General features: G+C 43.9%; 1 protein-coding gene and 1 pseudogene across 1 annotated transcript; both read right to left on the bottom strand.

Annotated features, from left to right (window-relative positions):
- Positions 1 to 1843: 1843 nt before the first annotated feature.
- Positions 1844 to 2836, bottom strand: LOC127040902 (olfactory receptor 10A4-like; annotated as a pseudogene).
- A 13422-nt stretch (positions 2837 to 16258) lies between these two features.
- LOC127040908 (olfactory receptor 10A4-like) lies at positions 16259 to 17233 on the bottom strand. The gene has a single exon (XM_050935451.1). It carries the CDS (start codon positions 17231 to 17233, stop codon positions 16259 to 16261), a length of 975 nt encoding a protein of 324 aa, XP_050791408.1.
- Positions 17234 to 21232: the final 3999 nt, after the last annotated feature.

The raw sequence follows: 21232 nt of genomic DNA on the forward strand, positions 1-21232 counted from the left end.
GGATTCTTTGCTGCTTTTTATTTACAGAACATTTCAACTGCCTTTGGGTGATAATTTTTTTTTTCCTTACACAGAGAAATACTTGAATTATTTTATTGTTAAATACAAACAAACATAAATACATACATAATTTCTTTCTTTCTTTCTTTCTTTCTTTCTTTCTTTCTTTCTTTCTTTCTTTCTTTCTTTCTTTCTTCTACATTATTGCACCATAACCATACATGGAAATTTATAGCAAACTTAACAGAATGAAATAGTTCTCTGGGTAGTTTATGATCTATAGCTCAACTAAACACAGAACAAAAAAAATAAATATGGAAGACATGGGGAAGTTGATATTACTTGAAGATATTTGGGCATGTCTACCAAATAGCTGGAAGTTGAAGCTAGAAATAAATTGTATATTTTTAATTAACCCTTGGAAAAAATTACTGAGGTATGTAGTTGATCCAATCAAGACTCTATGTTTTTTTTCTAAAAGTTATGCTCTAGATATTATTTTGGGGAAGTTCTATGGCCTATGTTATACCAGAGGTCAGACTAGATTATCACTGTGGTTCTTTCTGGCCTTAGATTCTATGAATCTAGATAGACTCCAGACAAGATATATTATAAGTGCCAATGGGAGAAAACCCTATAAATGAGGTTACCCAATACTTTGCATTACAAGACCCTGTTTTTAATTCCTTGTAACTTCCTAAAACTTTAACCATTTGGGCTGAATTTTTTCATGTTGGGTGTCTGCCTCAGTAGGAAATTTTCTTAAGAGTTCTGCAGAAAAAAAAAGATTCAGTCATTTCCAAGAAAGAAATTATGGGAAAATATGTTGGTTCCCTTGTGTTAACAAAGGGGAAGAATTCTCTTTTCGGACACTCTAGCTCTGGAAGACACTGAAGCAGGAAATGAAACATGAAGGGGGGGCACCCTGGTGTCAGGGATGCACTTTTTGCTGGTTCCATGAAACAGCACCCAGGCTTGGCCAAGTTATAACCATTTGGAAGAATCTCGGTTTCCACATGTTCAATGGATGCTTCTTAGAGTTCTGGGCTTAGAGCTCCTATCCATCCCTGCAGAGTGTGCTCCAGCTCCAGGCTAAACTGACAATGTTGGACTTCACTGGAAATTGCTGATATCACACTAGATGATCAAAATGGTCCCTTTTTACCTTAAAATCGATTAATCTATGATATACACCATAATCTTACAATCTGATCTGCTAGTAAAAAATGCCATGGAAGTCAAGGGCCATCTCGCAGAGTTGTTGTGTGACCTGATCAGGTTAGGCATTGAAAAATCTATCCGTGTCTTAGATAGGAAGCCTACATATATTATGCCAGAGAGAACCCCAACCCAACCCAAAACCTAAAATGCTGCATTGGGCAGCCAGAGCAGGAAAAGGAGAAGCCTAAATGGACTTTTCTGTAGAGTTGGTTGGAATTATTCAGGTATTAAAATCTTGGTGAAAATTGTTAAATTTCAACAAACCAAGGTGAACATTTTATGAAATGTTCCTTACTTTAATTTGTTTTCTTTTGTTTTGCTTTGTTTTTGCTTTGACATTTCTAATTTTGAAGATGTAAAATCAGGATACTACTTTGACTAAAGATTCTCATTTGATTTTTCAATTATCTTTACATCTGGTCAAAAGGTTCTATCAAAAGTTTGACAAAAAATTATTTATTTATTTGTTTATTTCATTTTTAAAAAAGTTTCTCTTCCCATTTTCCAAACAGATTTAGAACAGGCCAAAGTTATTCAAATGTCAAAATTCCAATTAAAAAAAGTGCATGTCATCGGAAGAAATTCAACAAAATATTTATGAATTTCCCTCATTCCCCCTGTTTTAACTAACTCTATCATTCATTCTCTGATTTCTCCAGTTGTGTGAAAAGATACTCTTTTCTATTGTTTTTCTAAAGGCTCCCTTCACCTCTTTGTTCCTCAGCGTATATATTATGGGGTTCAACACTGGGGTCACAACTTTGTACATGAGGGAAATCATTTGATCACTCTCTGGGGTAGAGATAGACTTGGGCCTCAGATAGGTGAAAAGGGCTGTTCCATAGAACAAAGTCACCACCATGAGGTGGGAGGAGCAGGTGGAGAAGGCTTTACGCTTTCCCTCTGCTAATGACAGCTTCAGGACGGTGGAGATAATGCAGATATAGGACACGGTTATCAACATAAAAGGGACCATGATGAACAAAACTGACACAGTCAAGACCACAATTTCGTTTTTGGACATGTCGGTGCATGCCATCTTTACCACCGGTGGGATGTCATAGAAGAACTGGTGGATGTGGTTGGAGCCACAGAAGGGCAGGCTGACGATTCATGTGGTCTGAACTACTTCCACCGAGATGCCGAAGGTCCATGAAGCAGCCATGAGCTGTGCACACACCCGACCACCCATGATGGTTCTGTAGTGCAAGGGGTTACATAAGGCTATGTAGCGGTCGTACGCCATGGTTGCTAGAAGGCAGCATTCTGTGAGGCCCAGGATGGTGAAGACACATCTGTGCAGCGCAGCCCACAATGGTGATGGTCTTTTGCTCCACGAGAAGGTGAGCGAGCAGCTGAGAGACCACACTGCTGGTGTAGCACACTTCCAAGAAGGACAGGTTCAGTAGGAAGAAATACATGGGGGTATGAAGTGATGGGTTTAACTTTATAAGGTTCCCCATCAGAGCAGTTTCCCCATCAGAATGACCAGGTAGGTGAGCAGAAACACGAGAAACAGAAGGATTTGGAGTCTTGTAAGGTATGAAAACCCCACCAGGATGAACACATCAGAAATGGTCTGGTTCTCATCAGGCTCTCTCTCACAATATGTCATCTGCAGGGGTGATGTAGGGGACTGTGGAAGACTGTGTTGCGGCCTAGCTAGAGTATTTCCGCTTTCTCGGCGGCCTTGTAGAAAGCCCCTGCTTGCTAAGCGGCCGGTCATTGTAGGACACGGCATGCCAGTTATAACTTGCTTTTAACTGGCTGAAACCAGTTTGCATGGCCTAAGACCAAAGGGCGTACACCGCCCGTGGAAAGTCCCTGGCCTTTGGCCAAGGGGCGGACATAGCCTGTGGGAAGTCCCTTTTTGCATATGTATGAGTTGCTTTTGTATTGTATATATATATAGCTGTATGCTCCCGGTCCCTCCCTTGGACTCCAACCCAGACGGAGCTGAGCTTTGGTGTGCTGGGTTCCCCGCCTCCATGACAGCAACGCCCGGAGTCCCCGTTGCGGGTGTGTCACTTTACCTTCATTAAAGCCAATAACTCACAGTGTGTGTGGGCCTCATTCTTGCAGAGCACCCTGGGTAGGCCCGTAGTCTCCCACGAAAGTTACAGGTTACAAAGAGAAAGACACTGGAGCTGAATCTGAAGAATACCATACATGTGCATATGAATCATACAATTCATACTGGTTTCCCATGTGTCGGAATTCTTCAGACAAAAACGTGCTGCAGTTCTATATGTAACTGGGCCCAATCATCATTGTAAACTGGTGTAGCTGCATTGGTATGACTGTGACGCTGCTCCCCATATTTTTCATTGTAATAGTATAATATGATTATGTCATAATCTTCATGTATTTTATTTAAAATAGGTTATATGGGGTATCATTAGAAAGGTTATGATTTACTGAATATGATTAGTTTATTAGTATGCATGTATCGTTGTATCTAAAGTTAGCAACATTGACTATACATCTGTACTACAAAAGTGTTTGCACCTGGGGAATGCCCACCAGACAGAATGCAATCAGTCTGGCTGGCTAGCTGGGAACAAGTCAAAGGACCATTAGGAAGAACAATAGGTCTTTGAAGATGCTAATCTCCCACCTTCCTGAGAAGCTTTCCAGGGATGCTACAAACTGCCTCTTATTTATGGCTGCTTTGACACTACAGGGTCATGTGTTCAAGTCACATGGTACTGGTTTCCATGATAAAACACCAGTATTTTTCCACTGAGGGGTATGGGAATCACATTGAAAGACAAAGGGTTCTGCCATATGTAAATCTTATTAAAGGGTGGAGGAGTGAGATAATCAGGGTTCATTCTTCACTGAATCCCCACCCAGGATGACTGCTGGAAACATCTAAGGAACAAAGATAAAAGCGGAGATAAGGACTGAGCCAAGGCTGAGAAGGTGTCTGACCTGTGAAAGAAATACCTGGAGTTTTAAGCTGCAAGAGAGAGCAGCTTGCTTTCAAGAACCTCTGCAATCTGCCTAAATAAACATTTAGGGTGAGACATTACTACTTGTAACCAGTTTCTTTAGTATATTAAGCTTATATTGTGATTTTGTTTTATTTGCTGGCTAATCACAGAATCGTAGAAGATTAGGATTGGAAGAGACCTCAGGAGGTCATCTAGTCCAACCCTCTGCTCAAAGCAGGACCAACACCAACTAGATCATCCCAGCCAGGGCTTTGTCAAGTTGAGATTTAAAAACCTCTAAGGATGGAAATTCCACCACCTCCCTAGGTAAACCATTTCAGTGCTTCACCACCATCCTAGTGAAATAGTGTTTCCTAATATCCAACCTGGACCTCCCCCACTGCAACTTGAGACCATTGCTCCTCGTTCTGTCATCTGCCACTGCTGAGAACAGACTAGCTCCATCCTCTTTGGAATCCCTTTCAGATAGTTGACTGTTCCTGATCACCTTTCTCTCCTCCTAGTGCTTCCAAATGGATTCCTTTCGGAGTTGCTCCATGATTTTTCCAGGGACTGAGGCGAGCCAAACTTGGAGAGGACGGAGGCGGAGCTTGGTGTAGTTGGTTACAAACTTGCAAGCAGCCATGGGACCTAGGAGACCGAGACAACTGTGAGCCGAGGTCGTCGGGAAAGTCTGCAGACCTCGGATGATTGTTGCCATCGCCTGAAACCGCGGCTGTGGTAAACAGGCTTCGGCTAGGTTGGAGTCCAGGATAGCTCCTAGGAAGTCTAACCTCTTCGTGGAAACCTGAGTGGATTTTTCTATAGTGATCATCAGGCCTAGACGTGTGAATAGGTCCTTGACGATGCCCACATGCTGAGTGATTTGCGTCTCGGAGTCTCCTTGTATAAGCCAATTGTCCAGATACGGAAAAACGCATATCCGACGTCGGTGGAGGTAGGCGGCGACTACGGCCATACACTTGGTCAATACATGTAGGGCTGTAGAAAGGCCAAACAGCAGGACTGTAAACTGTAAGTACTGACAGTTGGCTAGAAAGCAGAGGTATCTCCTGTGCAGAGGGAAGATGGCGATGTGAAAGTACGTGTCCTTCATATCGAGGGCGGCATACCAGTCTGCAGGATCCAAGGACGGGATAATGGTTGCCAGGGATACCAAGCGGAATTCAACTTTATCGTAAACTGGTTGAGTCCTCGCAGGTCCAGGATAGGTCTGAGACCTCCATTCGAGTAGGGGATTAGGGAATAACGGGAGTAAAACCCCTTGCCCTTTTCGTCCATCAGCATCTGCACCTCTTGTAAGAGGAATTGCTCATGAGAGGGGTCCCTGAAGAGGGACAGGATTGGAACAAATTGGAGGTGGTACCCATACTCCATCGTGCGTAGGACCCAGCGATCTGAAGTTAACTGGGGTCCTGACGGTCGTGTGCGACCACCTCGGCCGCGCCGTCTGCCAAAGTCCTGTCTCTGGCTAGGCATAGAGTACGGCAGTGTGGCTGGGGACGGAAAGGCCTGCATTTGGTCTCCGGCATATGCACGCCGAGTGAGCGCATTAGGACCCTGTTGTCCTTCAGGATTTGCAACCTGGGGCTGTCTTTGCCACAAAGAGGCCTTTACCATCAAATGGTAAGTCCTGAATGGTATACTGCAGCTCCGGCAGGAGGTTTGAAACCTGAAGCCATGAGATGCGCCTCATGGCAACACCCGAGGCCAGAGTCCTGGCTGCTGAGTCTGCTGCATCCAACGAGGCCTGGAGGGAAGCTCTGCCCACCTTTTTCCCTTCCCCCAAGAGGGCAGCGAACCCTTGGCGGGAGTCTTGAGGGAGAAGCTCCATAAACTTACCCACCGCCACCCAGGTGTCATAATTATAGCGGCTAAGCAAGGCTTGTTGATTTGCCACACAGAGCTGTAAAGCCCCTGCAGAGTACACCTTGCGGCCGAGTAGGTTCATTCGCCTAGCCTCCTTCGATTTTGGGGCTGGCGCCTGCTGCCATGCCATTCCCTCTCCTTAAAAAACTGAACGACTAGCGAGCAGGGAGGAGGACGGACATACAAGTAGTCATACCCCTTAGAGGGCACCATATATTTACACTCGACTTCCCTGGCCTCAGGAGGGATATAGGCTGGGGACATATAGTATCGGCATTCGCCTGGATGGTCCGAATAAATGGGTAGAGCCCCTCTAGTTGGGCAACCGCTGATAGAATTCCCATTACCGGGTCCTCTACCTCCGGGACCTCCTCCACATGGAGGTCCATATTGAGTGCTACCCTCCTTAGAAGGTCCTGATGGGCTCTCAGGTTCTTGGTGGGCACATCAGAATCGCGATCCTGAGCATAAGAGCTGTTCGCGTGGGATGACACTGATGCGTGTCTGGATGGCCACGGAGGTGTTGAAAACCATGGGCAGAGTCTCTGATGCCGTTGGACCTTGCCCAACTTGGCGTTGGGGACCAGTACCAGCAGGCATACCGGTACCTGGAATGAGATCCAAACCTGCGACCAGAGTGGTGCCGGAAGGTCGACTGAGATCTTGAGGCTCGACGTCGGGAGTGGCTACGGGAGTCACGGTGCCTGTAGCGGTGCCGGGAGCTGGAACGGTGTGAGAGTACCAGGTTGGTGAACGGGATACCGACCAGTGCAGCGAGTGCGACCGTACCAAGGAGGAGAACAGCACCGGGACTGCAAGTGGTGTCGGGAGCGGGAGTGCCGACGGGACCTGGAGCATCTGCGGGACCGTGATCATGAACGGTGCCGCTCTGCTGTGCAGATAGAGGATGGTCGTATCAAAGGAGGCTTGCCAAGAGACTGTATTACCCGCACCGGCGGTGCCGGGGGTTCAGGCAGCATCAACTCTGTCATGGCAATGAGATCCCTCGCCGTTGGGAATGTCTCCGGCATGGAGGGAACAGTAAGCTCAACCACAGCACTTACTGTGGAGCTGTCAGGCACCGGATTCGACAGCCCTTGTGGGACTGGGATCAATGGTGTCGACATCGTCAGTGCCTCGGCAGGTGTCAGTGCCGGGCGATCCGACTTACACAGGCTCTCTGGCTGCGGTGCAGTTGGCACGGAAGCAGCAGGAGCAGGGAGCTCAACCATGGCGCATGCCAGGGAACTGGCAGGCACTGGCAGGAGGAGTCGTAGGCTTTCTCGACCTCGGAGAGAAGGAGCGGTGCTGAGTCGACTTCGGTGCCTGCTACAGCCGGTGCCAAAAGGCCTTGGCAGTACCGGCGAGGTCCGGTGCCGAGGAGGCCCTTCTGCCAGCCGATTGACCAGCGCTCAGTGCCGAAGGCGGAGGGGTAAGTGAAAGTCCCACTCCTTTTTGTTCTTGGCTTAAAAGCCTTGCAAATGGGGCACTTAGCTGTCAAGTGCAATTCCCCGAGTCACTTCAAACAGGAGTTGTGCGGATCTCCTGTCGGCATCGGCTTGTGGCAGGCCGAGCATGGTTTAAAACCTGGTGAGCCGGGCATGGGCTCCGGCACCGGGTGCGGGGAAGGGGCAACTCCCTGGACCCCACTAACTATTACTAAATTAACTATGCTAGTAAAGAAAAAATGTATAACTATATAAATATATATATATAAAAGGATTATAACTATATAACTAAAAACACGAGAACTATGAGTAGCTAGGGAAGTGGAGGTCAGCTAAGCAGCGCTCCACTATTCCAACGACCTATACGGGCGGTAAGAAGGAACTGAAGGGTGGCTGGGTCGGCAGGGGTATATATCCGGCGTCATAGCGGCGCCACTCCAGGGGGCGCCCAGCCGACCCACTGAGTGTTGCTAGGGTAAAAATCTTCTGATGAACATGTACGCAGCGCGCACACACCTAACTGGAATGGATATGAGCAAGCACTTGAAGAAGAACCAATGACATGATCTTGCTCCCATTGCAGACTGAGGCACAACATCCATGGACTTCAGTGGGAAAATGTTTGGGGTCTTCAGTCATTCATTTATATCCTACCTTGTTTAAGAAGAGTAGTTCTATCTCCTATCCACAAGTGCAAAATGTGTTGAAGGAAACAGAGGTGTTTTTATTTCATTCACTGGATTCTGAGACCTAATCCCTGAAGGAAATTTCTTGTAATATTCCTCAGAGGAAGAACAATTTTGCATCAACCTTCAACAAAATAAAATTCACTAAGGTAATTATTTCAGAGGAGGTGGTATCATCATTATCATCATCATCATGTGTTTTCTAGATGAAAATCATAATGGGATTTACTAAGTGGTGTAAATTGTGTGATACTATTTTGTCTAGAAAGAGGAATGATTTGTCCAAGGCAACACAACACAAAGAGTCAGGGGCAGAGTCAGTAACAAATCCCAAGGCTCATGACTCCAGTTCCCATGCTGAGACTGTGTGCCCCTCTCCTGTCTCAGACCCATGATTAGAACACAGGAGATCTGATTCCCAATTCCCGCTCTTCTAAACATTACACTGCCCACCCCTTCCAGAGCTGGGAACAGAACCCAGGAGTCCTCACTCTACTGCCCTAATGAAAGGGCACATTTCCCTTCTATAGAACCAGATTCAAAGCCCATAGAATTCAGTGGGACTATTCCCATTGACACCAGTAAATTTGCAACAGGACCAGAATCAGGACGAGCTCCCAGGAACAGTAGAATAAACTATGTGCGAAAGCTGAGAGGTTCAAGGGGGTAGTTTGCTTCAGGAAATGGGGTCATAGGCTCAGCTGGGAGCACTTTCATTTCTTAGATAGTTCTGAGCCCCTTACTCTAGCATTGGCATTGGGGGCTAGAGGCTGTGTTACTGGGAGTGAGGTGGGGTGCTCAGTTTGGGGCAATCTTGCCCTAGTCAGTGTTGCTAGCAATACCCCAGTGTAGCACTAGGGAGTGCTAAAATACAGGAATGGGTCTGGAGAGCTCTGTGGGATGTTCTTGATTGATCCCAATGTCGTAGCTCAGCAGTAGGGGGTGCTGTACTGACAGAAACAAGATGCAGGACTTATTACAGGATGTTCTCCTCTGTGGGTCAGTAGTACTTTCCCCAGTGCTCCAGCACAGCTCTAAGGGATAGCATGCTGCAACGAGCTGGGGGGGGTCTCCCTTGGGGGCATTATTGTCTCTTGGTCCATGCTGACCCCCTGTGCCTCAGCTGGGCATCACATGGCCCTGTGCTACAAGGAGTTTGGTGAGACGCTCAGCAGTGGACCTGCTCCTATGAGAATGGCTGCTTACCACAGTGCCCCAGAATTGCACTAGGGGGCCCTGTGCTGCAGTGGGTAAGTAGGGTGCCTTAATAGATGACAGTCTCCTTTTGGTGTTTGTGCTGGTCCGCAGCAACCGCTCACTGTGGAAGAGGGCATTGGTTCTGGTGAAAGTTATATCTTTCAGATGAGCTGTAAATGAAAGATCTTTCTGTACCACCAGTGATCATGAATGACTCCATGGGGGTCACAAGAGGGGAGGAGCAACTGTGGTGCATGCACCCACACTCTGAGCATGGCTCATTCCCTCCAGCAAGGGGTGAGAGTCACACACACACACACACACACACGCGCACACACACACACAGAGAAGGTCTCATTCCCTTGTTGTTACCTATTTGCTCTTTGCAACACTTGTTATTATGCCAAAACAGTAAACTTACGGTCACTGTTAGTTTACTTACTTATGCTAACTCATTGAGCAACTCCTTCTGTTAAGGCTATAAGGCCTTCTAATGCTAATTGCTTATGCTATTTTTGTATACAGTGCTGTTATAGCCATCTGGGTCCCAGGATACTAGAGACAAAGCACATGAGGTAATATCTTTTGCTGGACCAACTGCTGTCTCTCTCACCAACAATAAAAGATATTACCTCATCTACCTTGTCTTTCTAAGTAATTTTTTATGTCTAGATCTATAGGTGTCTTCTGTTTCTGCTATCAGTTCTCACCCCTTTATCCTTTACTGACTATATAACTATCGTTATTGACTGGCTATATAGTCACTGCATGAGATTCCAGTCTCTCTCTCTCTCTCTCTCTCTCTTTCACACGCAGACATACCCACACACAATTTTTATATTACATTTCCTTCCTGCCTTAAGCATCTATTTATCAATGTTGCATGACATTACACATTCTGCATCCCAGAGTTGCCCCCATTTCCATGCACAGTTACAGGGACCACCAGGTACATTTCTCTTTTATGTTCACTTTGATGCCTGGATAAGTGCTCTGTGGGCCTCTGTGATGACATCCAAGGCAACATGAGACAGAGGTGGTCAGATAAGATAATCTAGAGGTCCCTTTTGTCCTTAAATGCTGTAACTCTCTGACAATATGAAATACATCAGTGATGTGTGACAGGAAGTGTTTGGGATGAAGCAAGCACAGATATGATAGAAGTTTATCTTAAAAATAAACAAACGGAATTTCTAGCTGCCAAAAAGCCCCAGAGGAGTAGAAGCGATTATCTGCTGTTTTTTCAAAGACACAAACTACAGTGCCAACTCAATACAGAAATGTTATTAGGCAACAGCTACAGGCCGTTGCATCATCCTTGTTGCTCTACATGAAATTTCCATTCAGAGGCCTAGGTGCAAAAGGTTCTGTTCCTGAAGATGAATTATTTGTGTCCTTTCTCTCCAGACACTTATTAAACCTGCGGGGCTAATTTACAGCAACATCTGACTCCTACATCTCCCACTGCTGTCAATGAGACCTCAGCCCATTGAAAATCAAGCCAACTCTGAACTGTGATGAATGGAAAATGCTCAAGGACCATGCCAGGTCCAGGAATGTCTCCTGCCCTGGCCACACCCACAAGTAGAAGGGGAACAGGTCAGCAAAACACACAGGGAAATGTTGCAGAAGCAAATAGTTATACTGTTGGAGTAATGAATTCCCTTGCTATTAATTAATCTTCCTCGCTGCTCTGAGGCTGGGGATTGGCTCTGACAACAGGGAAATACACTGTTCTGTGAGAACAAGAGAGTATAAAGCTGCAGGAGCTGAAAAAGAAAAGTGTTTGACATCATTATGGACCATCGCTTGACCCTTCCCAAACCCTCACCCTCTGCTGCCCCTGGTATACAGTACACAGTACAGCCATCCCTTTTCCGCCATGTCTCTCTGCTTCCTCTACTGCCCCTTTTACAGTATAGCCACCCCACCTCCACCCACCACCCTCTGCTCTCCCTATTGGCCATGATACAGAATAGCTGCCCCTTCCTCACTCCACTCTGTCCTGCTTCTAGTGACCATTATACAGCATAAACACTCGTTCCCCAATACTGTTGGGAGATAGATAGATAGATAGATAGATAGATATCCATGTAATATGTTATATGCCTAGTGTTCATGAAGTGTGCTGGATGGATGTTGCATGTTGCCAACCAAAGCAAGAATTTGAGGTTTTCTGCGGTCAAGAGGCGTTTGCATTAAAAAAAAAAGCAAAAAACAACTTTGTTATGAGAAAGATGGAGAAATGCCAGATAAGGAAATAACATTGGGGGCATTGTCATGACAATGTACCTGTTGCAATGTATCTTCTTCAGTTGTAAACAAGAACTGGGGAAAGAGGAACATCTCGGGCCTGGGACTATTTCTAAACATCTTGAGTTTTGGCAATTTGACCAGAAATGTCTTTTGAAATTGCCCAGACAACTGATGACATGATGGGGTGGATTATTAAAAATATTCGATACACTCACAATTTGGAGTCGTTTGTGGATCCAGAGCCCTTTTTAGATTAAGATGTGGTAATGCTGGCTCCCTGCACCTTGTGATCAGACTGACTATCAACTGGCCATCGGGACTTCAATTCTATCTTTAGACATTGGTGTAGTATGCTTAGGTTATGAATGTGGACTGAATAGTTTATTTTGCAAGCAATAAAGAGTATTTGTGGATTATATACCAGCACTGTGTCTGGTATATGCCTGCTCCTCTATCTCATAGGGTGACTCCTGTTGCAGGTCTAACACCCCCACCATCTGCTACCCATAGTGCCCATTATACAGTATAGCCACCACTTCCCCACCCCCACCCTCTGCTGCCCCCAGTGCCCATTATACAGTATAGTTGCCCCTTCCCCACCCCTCACCCTCTGCTGCCACCTAGTGCCCATTATACAGTATAGCTGCCCCTTCCCCACCCCACCCTCTTCTGCCCCCAGTGCCCATTATACAGTACAGCCGCCCCTTCTCCACCCCCACCCTCTGCTGCCCCCTAGTGCCCATTATACAGTGTAGCCCCCACTTTAAATTTTTTACCTCTTCAAGTGGCCCTTGTTAACTAAGTCACTCCTTTCTCACTGCTGTGATACAGTATAACGGCTAGTTTACTGTCATCCCTCATTGGCTGCACTCTGCTGCCTATTGTTGATAAATTGTACAGTCAATTGCTTGACAGTAGAGTTTACTGCTAAAATCCAATCATAATATAGTAGTGGGAAAACGTTCAATATGATACCAGTCTCCAGGAAGCCATCCTGTGCATCATTGTTAAATTCACCTTGCACAGAAGTTGGGTTCCCAAATTTATACCTTTCAACTAGGAATAACTTTAGTTACAAAACTCTTTCATGGATTGAGAACTGGTTAAAAGACAGAGAACAAAGGTAGAAATAAATGGTAAATTTTCAGAATAGAAAACTAGTGGTGTTCAGCAAGAGTCAGTCCTAGGACCAATCCTATTCAATTTATTCATAAATGATCTGGAGAAAGAAGTAAACAGTGAGGTGGCAATGTTTGCAGATGATACTAAGCTGCTCAAGATAGTTAAGACCAAAGAAGACTGTGAAGAACTTCAAAAAGATCTCACAAAACTAAGTGATTGGGCAACAAAATGGCAAATGAAATTTAATGTGGATAAATGTAAAACAATGCACATTGGAAAAAAATAACCCCAACTGTACCTACAATGTGATGGGGGCTAATTTAGTTACAACAAATCAAGAGAAAGATCTTGGAGTCATCATGGATAGTTCTCTGAAGTCATCCACGCAGTGTGCAGCGGCAGTCAAAGAAGCAAACAGAATGTTAGGAAACATTAAAAAGGGATAGAGAATAAGACGGAGAATATATTATTGCCCTTACATAAATCAATGGTACACCCACATCTTGAATACTGCATACAGGTGTGGTCCCCTCATCTCAAAAAGTTATATTGGCATTAGAAAAGGTTCAGAGAAGGGCAACTAAAATGATTAGGGGGTTGGAACAGGTCCCATATGAGGAGAGATTAAAGAGGCTAGTATTTTTCAGCTTGGAAAAGAGGAGACTAAGGGGGGATATGACAGAGGTATATGAAATCATGAGTGGTTTGGAGAAAGTTAATAAGGAAAAGTTATTTACTTGTTCCCATAATATAAGAACTAGGGGCCACCAAACAAAATTAATTGGCAGCAAGTTTAAAATAAATAAAAGGAAGTTCTTCTTCACACAGCGCACAGTCAATCTGTGGAACTCCTTGCCTGAGTAGGTTGTAAGGCTAGAACTATAACAGGGTTTAAAAAAGAACAGGATACATTCATGGAGGTTAAGTCCTTTAATGGCTATTAGCCCAGATGGGAAAGGAATGATATCCCTATCCTCTGATTGGCAGAGAGTGGTGATAGATGGCAGGAGAGAGATCAATGATCATTACATAAGAACATAAGAACGGCTATACCAGGTCAGACCAAAGGTCCATCTAGCCCAGTATCTTGTTTACCGACAGTGTCCAATGCCAGGTGTCCCAGAGGGAATGAAGCTAACAGGCTATGATCAAGTGATCTCTCTCCTGCCATCCATCTCCATCCTCTGACAAACAGAGGCTAGGGACTTTTGGTCAGATCCAGTATGGCCATTCTTATGTCTTATGTCACAGAAATCCAGCTTGTCTGTTCATCCCTTAACTTCGTTCCTTAACTTCTTGTTCTGAACCATGACTTTCCATATCTTGCTTTTGGACACAGTATTCCACGGCCTGGTCCGTGAAGGTTCCTTACAATTTGTACTAAGCTATTGAATTAATGTATCTTGACTTTTACAAGTTTCTTATCTGCTTATGTTAAATACTAAGTTATACTGTTGCTTGGTAGTGTGGGGTGTTGGTTAGCATGAGTGCACAGAATACTGGGAAGAACATACACTAATTCAGCTTGTAGAACTGACAGGTATTCACATACTGGGGTGTATACTAACTTAACACATAGGTGTTCGCTGACAGGCCATGGCTTGTTGCTCCAATAATTATTGTATGAGGGTCACACCTTTGCTAAATTAATTTACAAAGCAGAGATGAGAGCATTTATGTGGGATTTACCTTTTTTATCAAATTGTGTACATTGTTCGGAGTGTAGAGTGGGAAACTGCATCACATGTCCATCCAATTTAGGCTTAATCAGTTTTGCCTTTATTTAATACAATTTAAGACAGAATTAATCTTCCTTATAGTGTTTGGACATACATTTCTGTCTCACAAGTAATAACAGAGAAAACAGAATAGGTGAATGGGCCCAAGTTAACACATCCCGGGGCACTCAAAAGTCGTTCCTTCCTCCATGACGCCAGTCCTCCTCACCTGCCTGGATCTCCTGTTCCCCAGCCCATTTTATATACATTTTATATGTATTTTCTTATTTTATATGTATTTTACATATGTATTTTATACATATTTTACATTTGTATTTTGTATATGTGCATATATATTTTACAAACTTTTACATATTTTACATTTATTTTCATATATTTGCACATTTTCTATGGCTTAATTTTCCTCCATTCTTTAGACAACACATTATCCATTTAATTTTACATAACATGAACATTATTTATGCACAAATATTAATAATCTAATGTCTACAATTTTCTTGCTGAATTTGTTGTTCCTGGGTCATGTTGTCCTGAGTCACTCTGCTTCTAAATTTCTCAGAGAAAGGGATTTTTCTTTTGTTTATCGTTACATGTTCTTACTTCCTACTTACGTCTTCCAATACGACAGGTTACTTATCTTGCCAACAACATCATTTTAAACAAATCAGCAAATTATATCGAAAAGATACAACAAAACATCACATACTGCCAGCCAGTGCATCTCAGAGTCCCAATGTATTTTAAACTTTGAATGAATGCATTATAGGGAAGTTTAGTGAAAGAAGGCATATAGTCATGTAAATGCTGAACTAGGTATAGAGGTTTTTAATTTGGTGTTTATTATAGATAGAGAAGCAAACAGCATAGTACCTCTCATCATAAAAATATAGAAAGGAATTTTTATCATATACTTATACAAAGATGTAACATATACACTGGCATTTGGTGTAATATTGTTATACTTTGATATAACCACTTGTAATTTATGAGTTTATCACACAGCTATTATTTTACATATGTAATACAAAACTATGTACAGTGCTTCTTTGACTCAGGAATCACCAGGTGAAACTCTCTGCCCTGCGTTAAGCAGAATGTCAGACTAGATAATCAGAATGATCCCTTATGACCTTTTAATCAATGAATCTATGATATACACAATGATCTGTTAGCATAGACTTCTGAACCTGCGCAAAATGCCATGGAAGTCAAAAGCCAGCTTCCAGAGTTGTTGTGTGACCTGGTCAGGTTAGGCACTGAAAGATTCATCAAAGTCTTACATAGGAAACTGTTCATAAGTGGCTGAGAAATATTATTTAAAATTAGGCAACAGGGAGCATTGGGGAAATCCATTAGACAGCCAAAAAAACCCAGCCCAACCCAATCTAAAACCTAAAATGCTGCAGTGGACTGACAGAGCAGGAAAAGGAAAAGCCTAAATGGAGTTCTTGGTAGAGCTGGTTGAAATTTTTCCATCATTAAAATTTTGGTGAAAATTGTTAAACTTTCAAAAAACAAGGTGAAATTTTATGAAAGGGTTTTTTCATTTTAAGATTTTTTTAAAATTTGACATTCAAAATTTTGAAGATATTTAAAATTTGGGGGGGGAATTTGGTAATAAACCTTTATCTTCTCTTGATAGTTTTACGAGTCAAAGTTTTTCAAATGGCAACAATTCAATTAAAAAAGTGGATGTAATTGGGAGTAATTCAACAGAAAATTTATGAATTTCCCTTACTCTCCATTTTAACTAACTCTATTTTTCATTCTGTTTTCTCCAAATTGTATGAAAAAATGCTCTTCTCTATTGTTTTTCTAAAGGCTCTCTTCACCTCTTTGTTCCTCAGAGTGTATATTATGGGGTTCAGCACAGGTGCCACAATTGTGATCACGAGGGAAATCATTTGATCACTGTCTGGGGTGGAGATAGACTTGGGCCTCAGGTAGGTGAAAAGGGCTGTTCCATAGAACAAAGTTACCACCATGAGGTGGGAGGAGCAGGTAGAGAAGGCTTTACACCTTCTCTCTGCTGATGACAGCTTGAGGATGGTGGAGATAACGCAGATGTAGGACACGGTTATCAACAAAAAAGGGTCAAAGATGAATAAAACTGACACAGTAAAGACCATAATCTTATTTTTGGATGTGTCCATGCATGCTATCTTCAACACTGGTGGGATGTTGCAGAAGAAATGATGGATGCGGTTGGAGCCACAGAAGGGCAGGCTGAAGATCCATGTGGTCTGAGCTACTTCCACTGAGATGCTGATGATCCATGAAGCTCCCGCGAGCTGTGCACATGCCCAGCCACTCATGATAGTTCTGTAGTGCAAGGGGTGACATATGGCCACGTAACGGTCATATGCCATGACTGCGAGGAGGCAGCTTTCTGTCAGGCCCATGATGGTGACAACATACATCTGGGCAGCGCAGCCCGCAATGGTGATGGTCTTTTGGTCCACCAGGAGGTGAATCAGCAGCTGAGGGACCACACTGCTGGTGTAGCAGATTTCGAAGATTGACAGGTTCACCAGAAAGAAATACATAGGGGTGTGGAGTGAGGCGTTAAACTTTATAAGGAGGATAACAAGGAGATTCCCCATCAGGGCGACCAGGTAGGTGACCAGAAGCATCAGAAAGAGAATGATTTGCAGCTTTTTAATGTTTGAAAACCCCACCAGGATGAATACATCAGAGATGGTCCAGTTCTTTCCTGGGTCATTCTCAGAATAGATCATCTATAGGGGTGACAAAGAAAGATACTGAATCTGAGGTTCTATTTTTCCTCTTCGAACACATTTTTTTCAGTCTATATACAAATTCAAAAAGGGATCAATGTTTCTTTCTTTCTTTCTTTCTTTCTTTCTTTCTTTCTTTCTTTCTTTCTTTCTTTCTTTCTTTCTTTCTTTCTTTCTTTCTCTCCTCTCTGCGAATGTTATTCTTTAGCCACATTTATCCAATAGGATTTCTCAAATGAGGGCAAATTCTGATCTCATTTGGATCTTAATCACAGGAATTCTTATACGAATGCAAATATTCCCACTGCAGTTACAACTCACAAAAGTGAGGACTACTCACATGAATAAACTGATGCTGCTGAAACCAATTTGTTTGAAGCCCTTTGAAGAATGAGAAGCACAACAAATTGTGAAAGCAATGAGGGATTTTGGCCTTTTGTGTACTAAAAATGTTATTCTTCCCTAAATATTAGAGAACAATTAAAATCACTCCTGCCTTTATCATCACCACATTAGAAATGCATTGGTTTCTCTCAACACAGAGAAGAGCTAGGGCCAGTTCCTTTGCTGGTGTAAATCTTACCACCTCCATGGGTTTTAAAAGTTCTATATTGATTTACGCCAGTTGAAGATTTTTGTCTTATCACCTTGCTATAAAGAATTTTACAAGAAGGAAGATCTTACAATGTTAGAAGAGATTTTTCCACAGATGTTTTATTTCAAGGTTACTTGTTGACGAGGAACTTCCTAATAAGTGAAATGACAGAGTTGAAATAAAAATGAACAATAACAAATATCACATTTTTCATACCCTTAGCACCTTCAATATGTGGCTCTCACAGCAACGCATCAAAGAATAGTGAGCTACTAAGGGGGAAACTGGGAATGATCGGGGGAATGATAGGGGTGAAGAGACTGGGTTTACACAGCGAGTCAGCATTCCTGGTACCTGAAACTCTGCCATAACCACAGAACCATTCTCCTGGAAATTGAACACACACACACACACACACACACACACACACACACACACACACACACACACACACACACACACACACACACACACACACACATTCCCACACATACAAAGGGAACGAAGTAGAGAAAATTAAATCCAACAACTAAAGCACAGTGTAGTGGTGCTCTATGCAGACTGCACGACACATAAAAAATTAAAATAAAAGGGAATGTTCTTCTCTAAATATCGAGATCTGGGGAAGAGGTGGGAATTCTTCTGCCTCTCTTAAGAGCTACTCTGAGGAATCTGTATTGACATTTGTGAGTACTTTCCTCAGCATGACCACTGCACTACAAAATGTAGAGCTGGCTGGAAAATGTGAAATTCCAATATTCCAATTTTTGTTTTCACCCTGAATTTATATGAAAAGTTGAAATTGCAAAACCTCTAATTTCGATTCAAAAGAGTCTCTATGAAATTGAATGGAAAATTGAAAACTGCCATCAACATCAACATTTTCTCATGGAAAACATTAATATTGATGAAACCATATTTTCAGAAGAGATTTGGATTTATTTCTTTATTTGTTGGCTGACATTTGGATGGGCTCTAAATAAATGGAGAAATTTGCTCACCATTAGGAATAAGGTCTGTATAGATGCTTTTCACTGGCAGTTGAGTGATATTTTCTGAACTTTTCAAGTTATCTGGACACTCCATTAGTATACAAAAGAACATGAAATCAACAAAAGAAACATACATTATGTGTAGAGCCTTACAAATCCACAGGTATCCACTTTATGTCCACAGATATCCGTGGACTATTTTTGCAGATGACAGTGCAGATGCAGATACAAATTTTGTACACGTGCAGGGCTCTGACAGTACGAGCCGGGCGGGCAGCTGTGAGGAGTAGCAGTGATGTCCCTCTACCTGCACTGGGCAGAGGTCCTGGGGGGCAGGGACATGGGCCTGTTGTATGACAGGCTTCTCTGACCCCTCATCCAAGGCAGGTGGATGATCTACTGCAGAACCCCACAGCTGCCCATCCAGCTCTTACCATGGCTGGACTGAGGCTCTAAGCAGGTCCCCCTGCCAGAGCCAGAGAGCCATGATGGCATCTTTGGGGAGCCTTGGTTCCTCCACCTGCCCTGGGTGGGGGGACCAAGCAGTCTTTGGCCCATGTCTTGCCCCCCCCCAGATCCCACCTAGTGCCAGTGGAGGGACCCAAGCTCCCTGCAGCTGTCAGTGTGGCTCTCTGGCTCCAGAGCGGGGTGGGAAGGGTGGCTCAAAGCCATAGCCTGGCCATGGTAAGAGCCAGGCAGGCAACTGTGCATAACTGCAGCAGTCGCTCCCCCTGCCCCGTGTGGGGTGCCCAAGTAGCCTCCAGGCAGTTGCACAGAGCACCCTCCCCTCCTTCTCCAGCAAGGCTATCATGGAATCCATCCGGGGACTGTGGCGGACCCTCCACCTGCCTGTGGGGTGGAGGGCTGAGAGCAGCCCCAGACTGTGTTCCCGCCCCACAGGATGCCCGCCTGGCTGAGGGCAGGTGGATGGTCCGCGATTCCCGCACACCTCTCCCTGACCAGGCCCAGGCAGAGGGGTGTCTCAGAGCCTCAGCCTGGCCGTGGTAAGTAGAGCCCTGCAAATCCACAGATATTTGCAGATATCCTCATCCATGCATGTGGATATCTGCAAACACTCTTTGTGGATCATGTATTGGATGTAGATTTACATTTTTTTGGAACTGCGCAAGGCTCTCATTATGTAGAGAGAGGGTAGAGGTAAATTCAGCTTAAAGAGACGACCACTTAACTCTTGGACACCAGATGTGGTGCATACATCATGGTCGGATCCTAGGAGTGGATTTTCTTATTAAAAGAGATCAGACTGAGCTCTCCCAGCCAACTGTACTCAGCTCCAAATAAAAGATCCATCTCAAGAAACAACATTTACGCTTTGATTCAGTGGATGATTATAAGGATTGAGGAACAGAGGGCAATAAGGACAAGAGGAGGGAGAAGCAGGAAACACCACCACCAACGCAACAACAACAGCAACAAAAGTAATAAATAGAGCCATGGTCTAAGGATGAGTATGTCTAGTGCTTATCAATCATTCTGGTGGGCGCTATGGAATTATGAGACCAGAATTTCAGCTAGGGGGAAATAGCTCAGTGGTTTGAGCAGCAACCTGTTAAACCCATGGTTGTGAGTTCAATGCTTGAGGGAGCTATTTCGGGATCTGGGGCAAAAATCTGCCTAGAGATTGGCTCTGCTTTAAGCAGAGGGTTGTACTAGATTATCTCCTGAGGTCCCTTCCAACCCTGCTACTCTAGGAAAACAACACTGAAGTCAAGCTTATGACCTAACCCATGATTGTTAATTAGTTCAGTTCTGAATGACAGATTTAGACACCAGTAGATATACTGATAAATAGATATGAATATAGACAAAAAAAACCCATTTGCTCAGACAAACACTAAGATTCTCTGCCCATGTATGGAAAATTCAGATAAAGAAACTGGTGACATGATCTTGCTCCTGTTGCAGACCTGGGCACAATGTCCATGAACTTCAGAGGGGAGGATGGTTGGGGGCTTTAGTTATTCATCTATAGCTTACTTTGTTTATGAAGAATAGTTCCCTCCCCCAGCTGCAGACACTAAGGTGGTGTTATTTCATTCACTGGCTTCTGGGACCTACTCCATGAAGGAAATTTCTCATAATATTTCTCAGAGGAAGAACAATTCTGCATCAACCTGCAAAAAAACAAAATACACTAGGGCAATCATTTCAGAAGAGGTGGTATAATCATCATCATAGACTCATAGACTCATAGGTCAGAAGGGACCAATATGATCATCTAGTCTGACCTCCTGCACAAGGCAGGCCACAGAACCCCACCCATCCACTTTTATAACAACCCCTAACCCAGGACCGAGTTATTGAAATCCTCAAAATTGGTTTGAAGACCTCAAGCTGCAGAGAATCCACCAGCAAGCGACCCGTGCCCCACGCTGCAGGGGAAGGCGAAAA

The sequence above is a fragment of the Gopherus flavomarginatus genome, assembly GCF_025201925.1.
Source record: "Gopherus flavomarginatus isolate rGopFla2 chromosome 11 unlocalized genomic scaffold, rGopFla2.mat.asm SUPER_11_unloc_1, whole genome shotgun sequence".
Lineage (NCBI taxonomy): Eukaryota > Metazoa > Chordata > Testudines > Testudinidae > Gopherus > Gopherus flavomarginatus.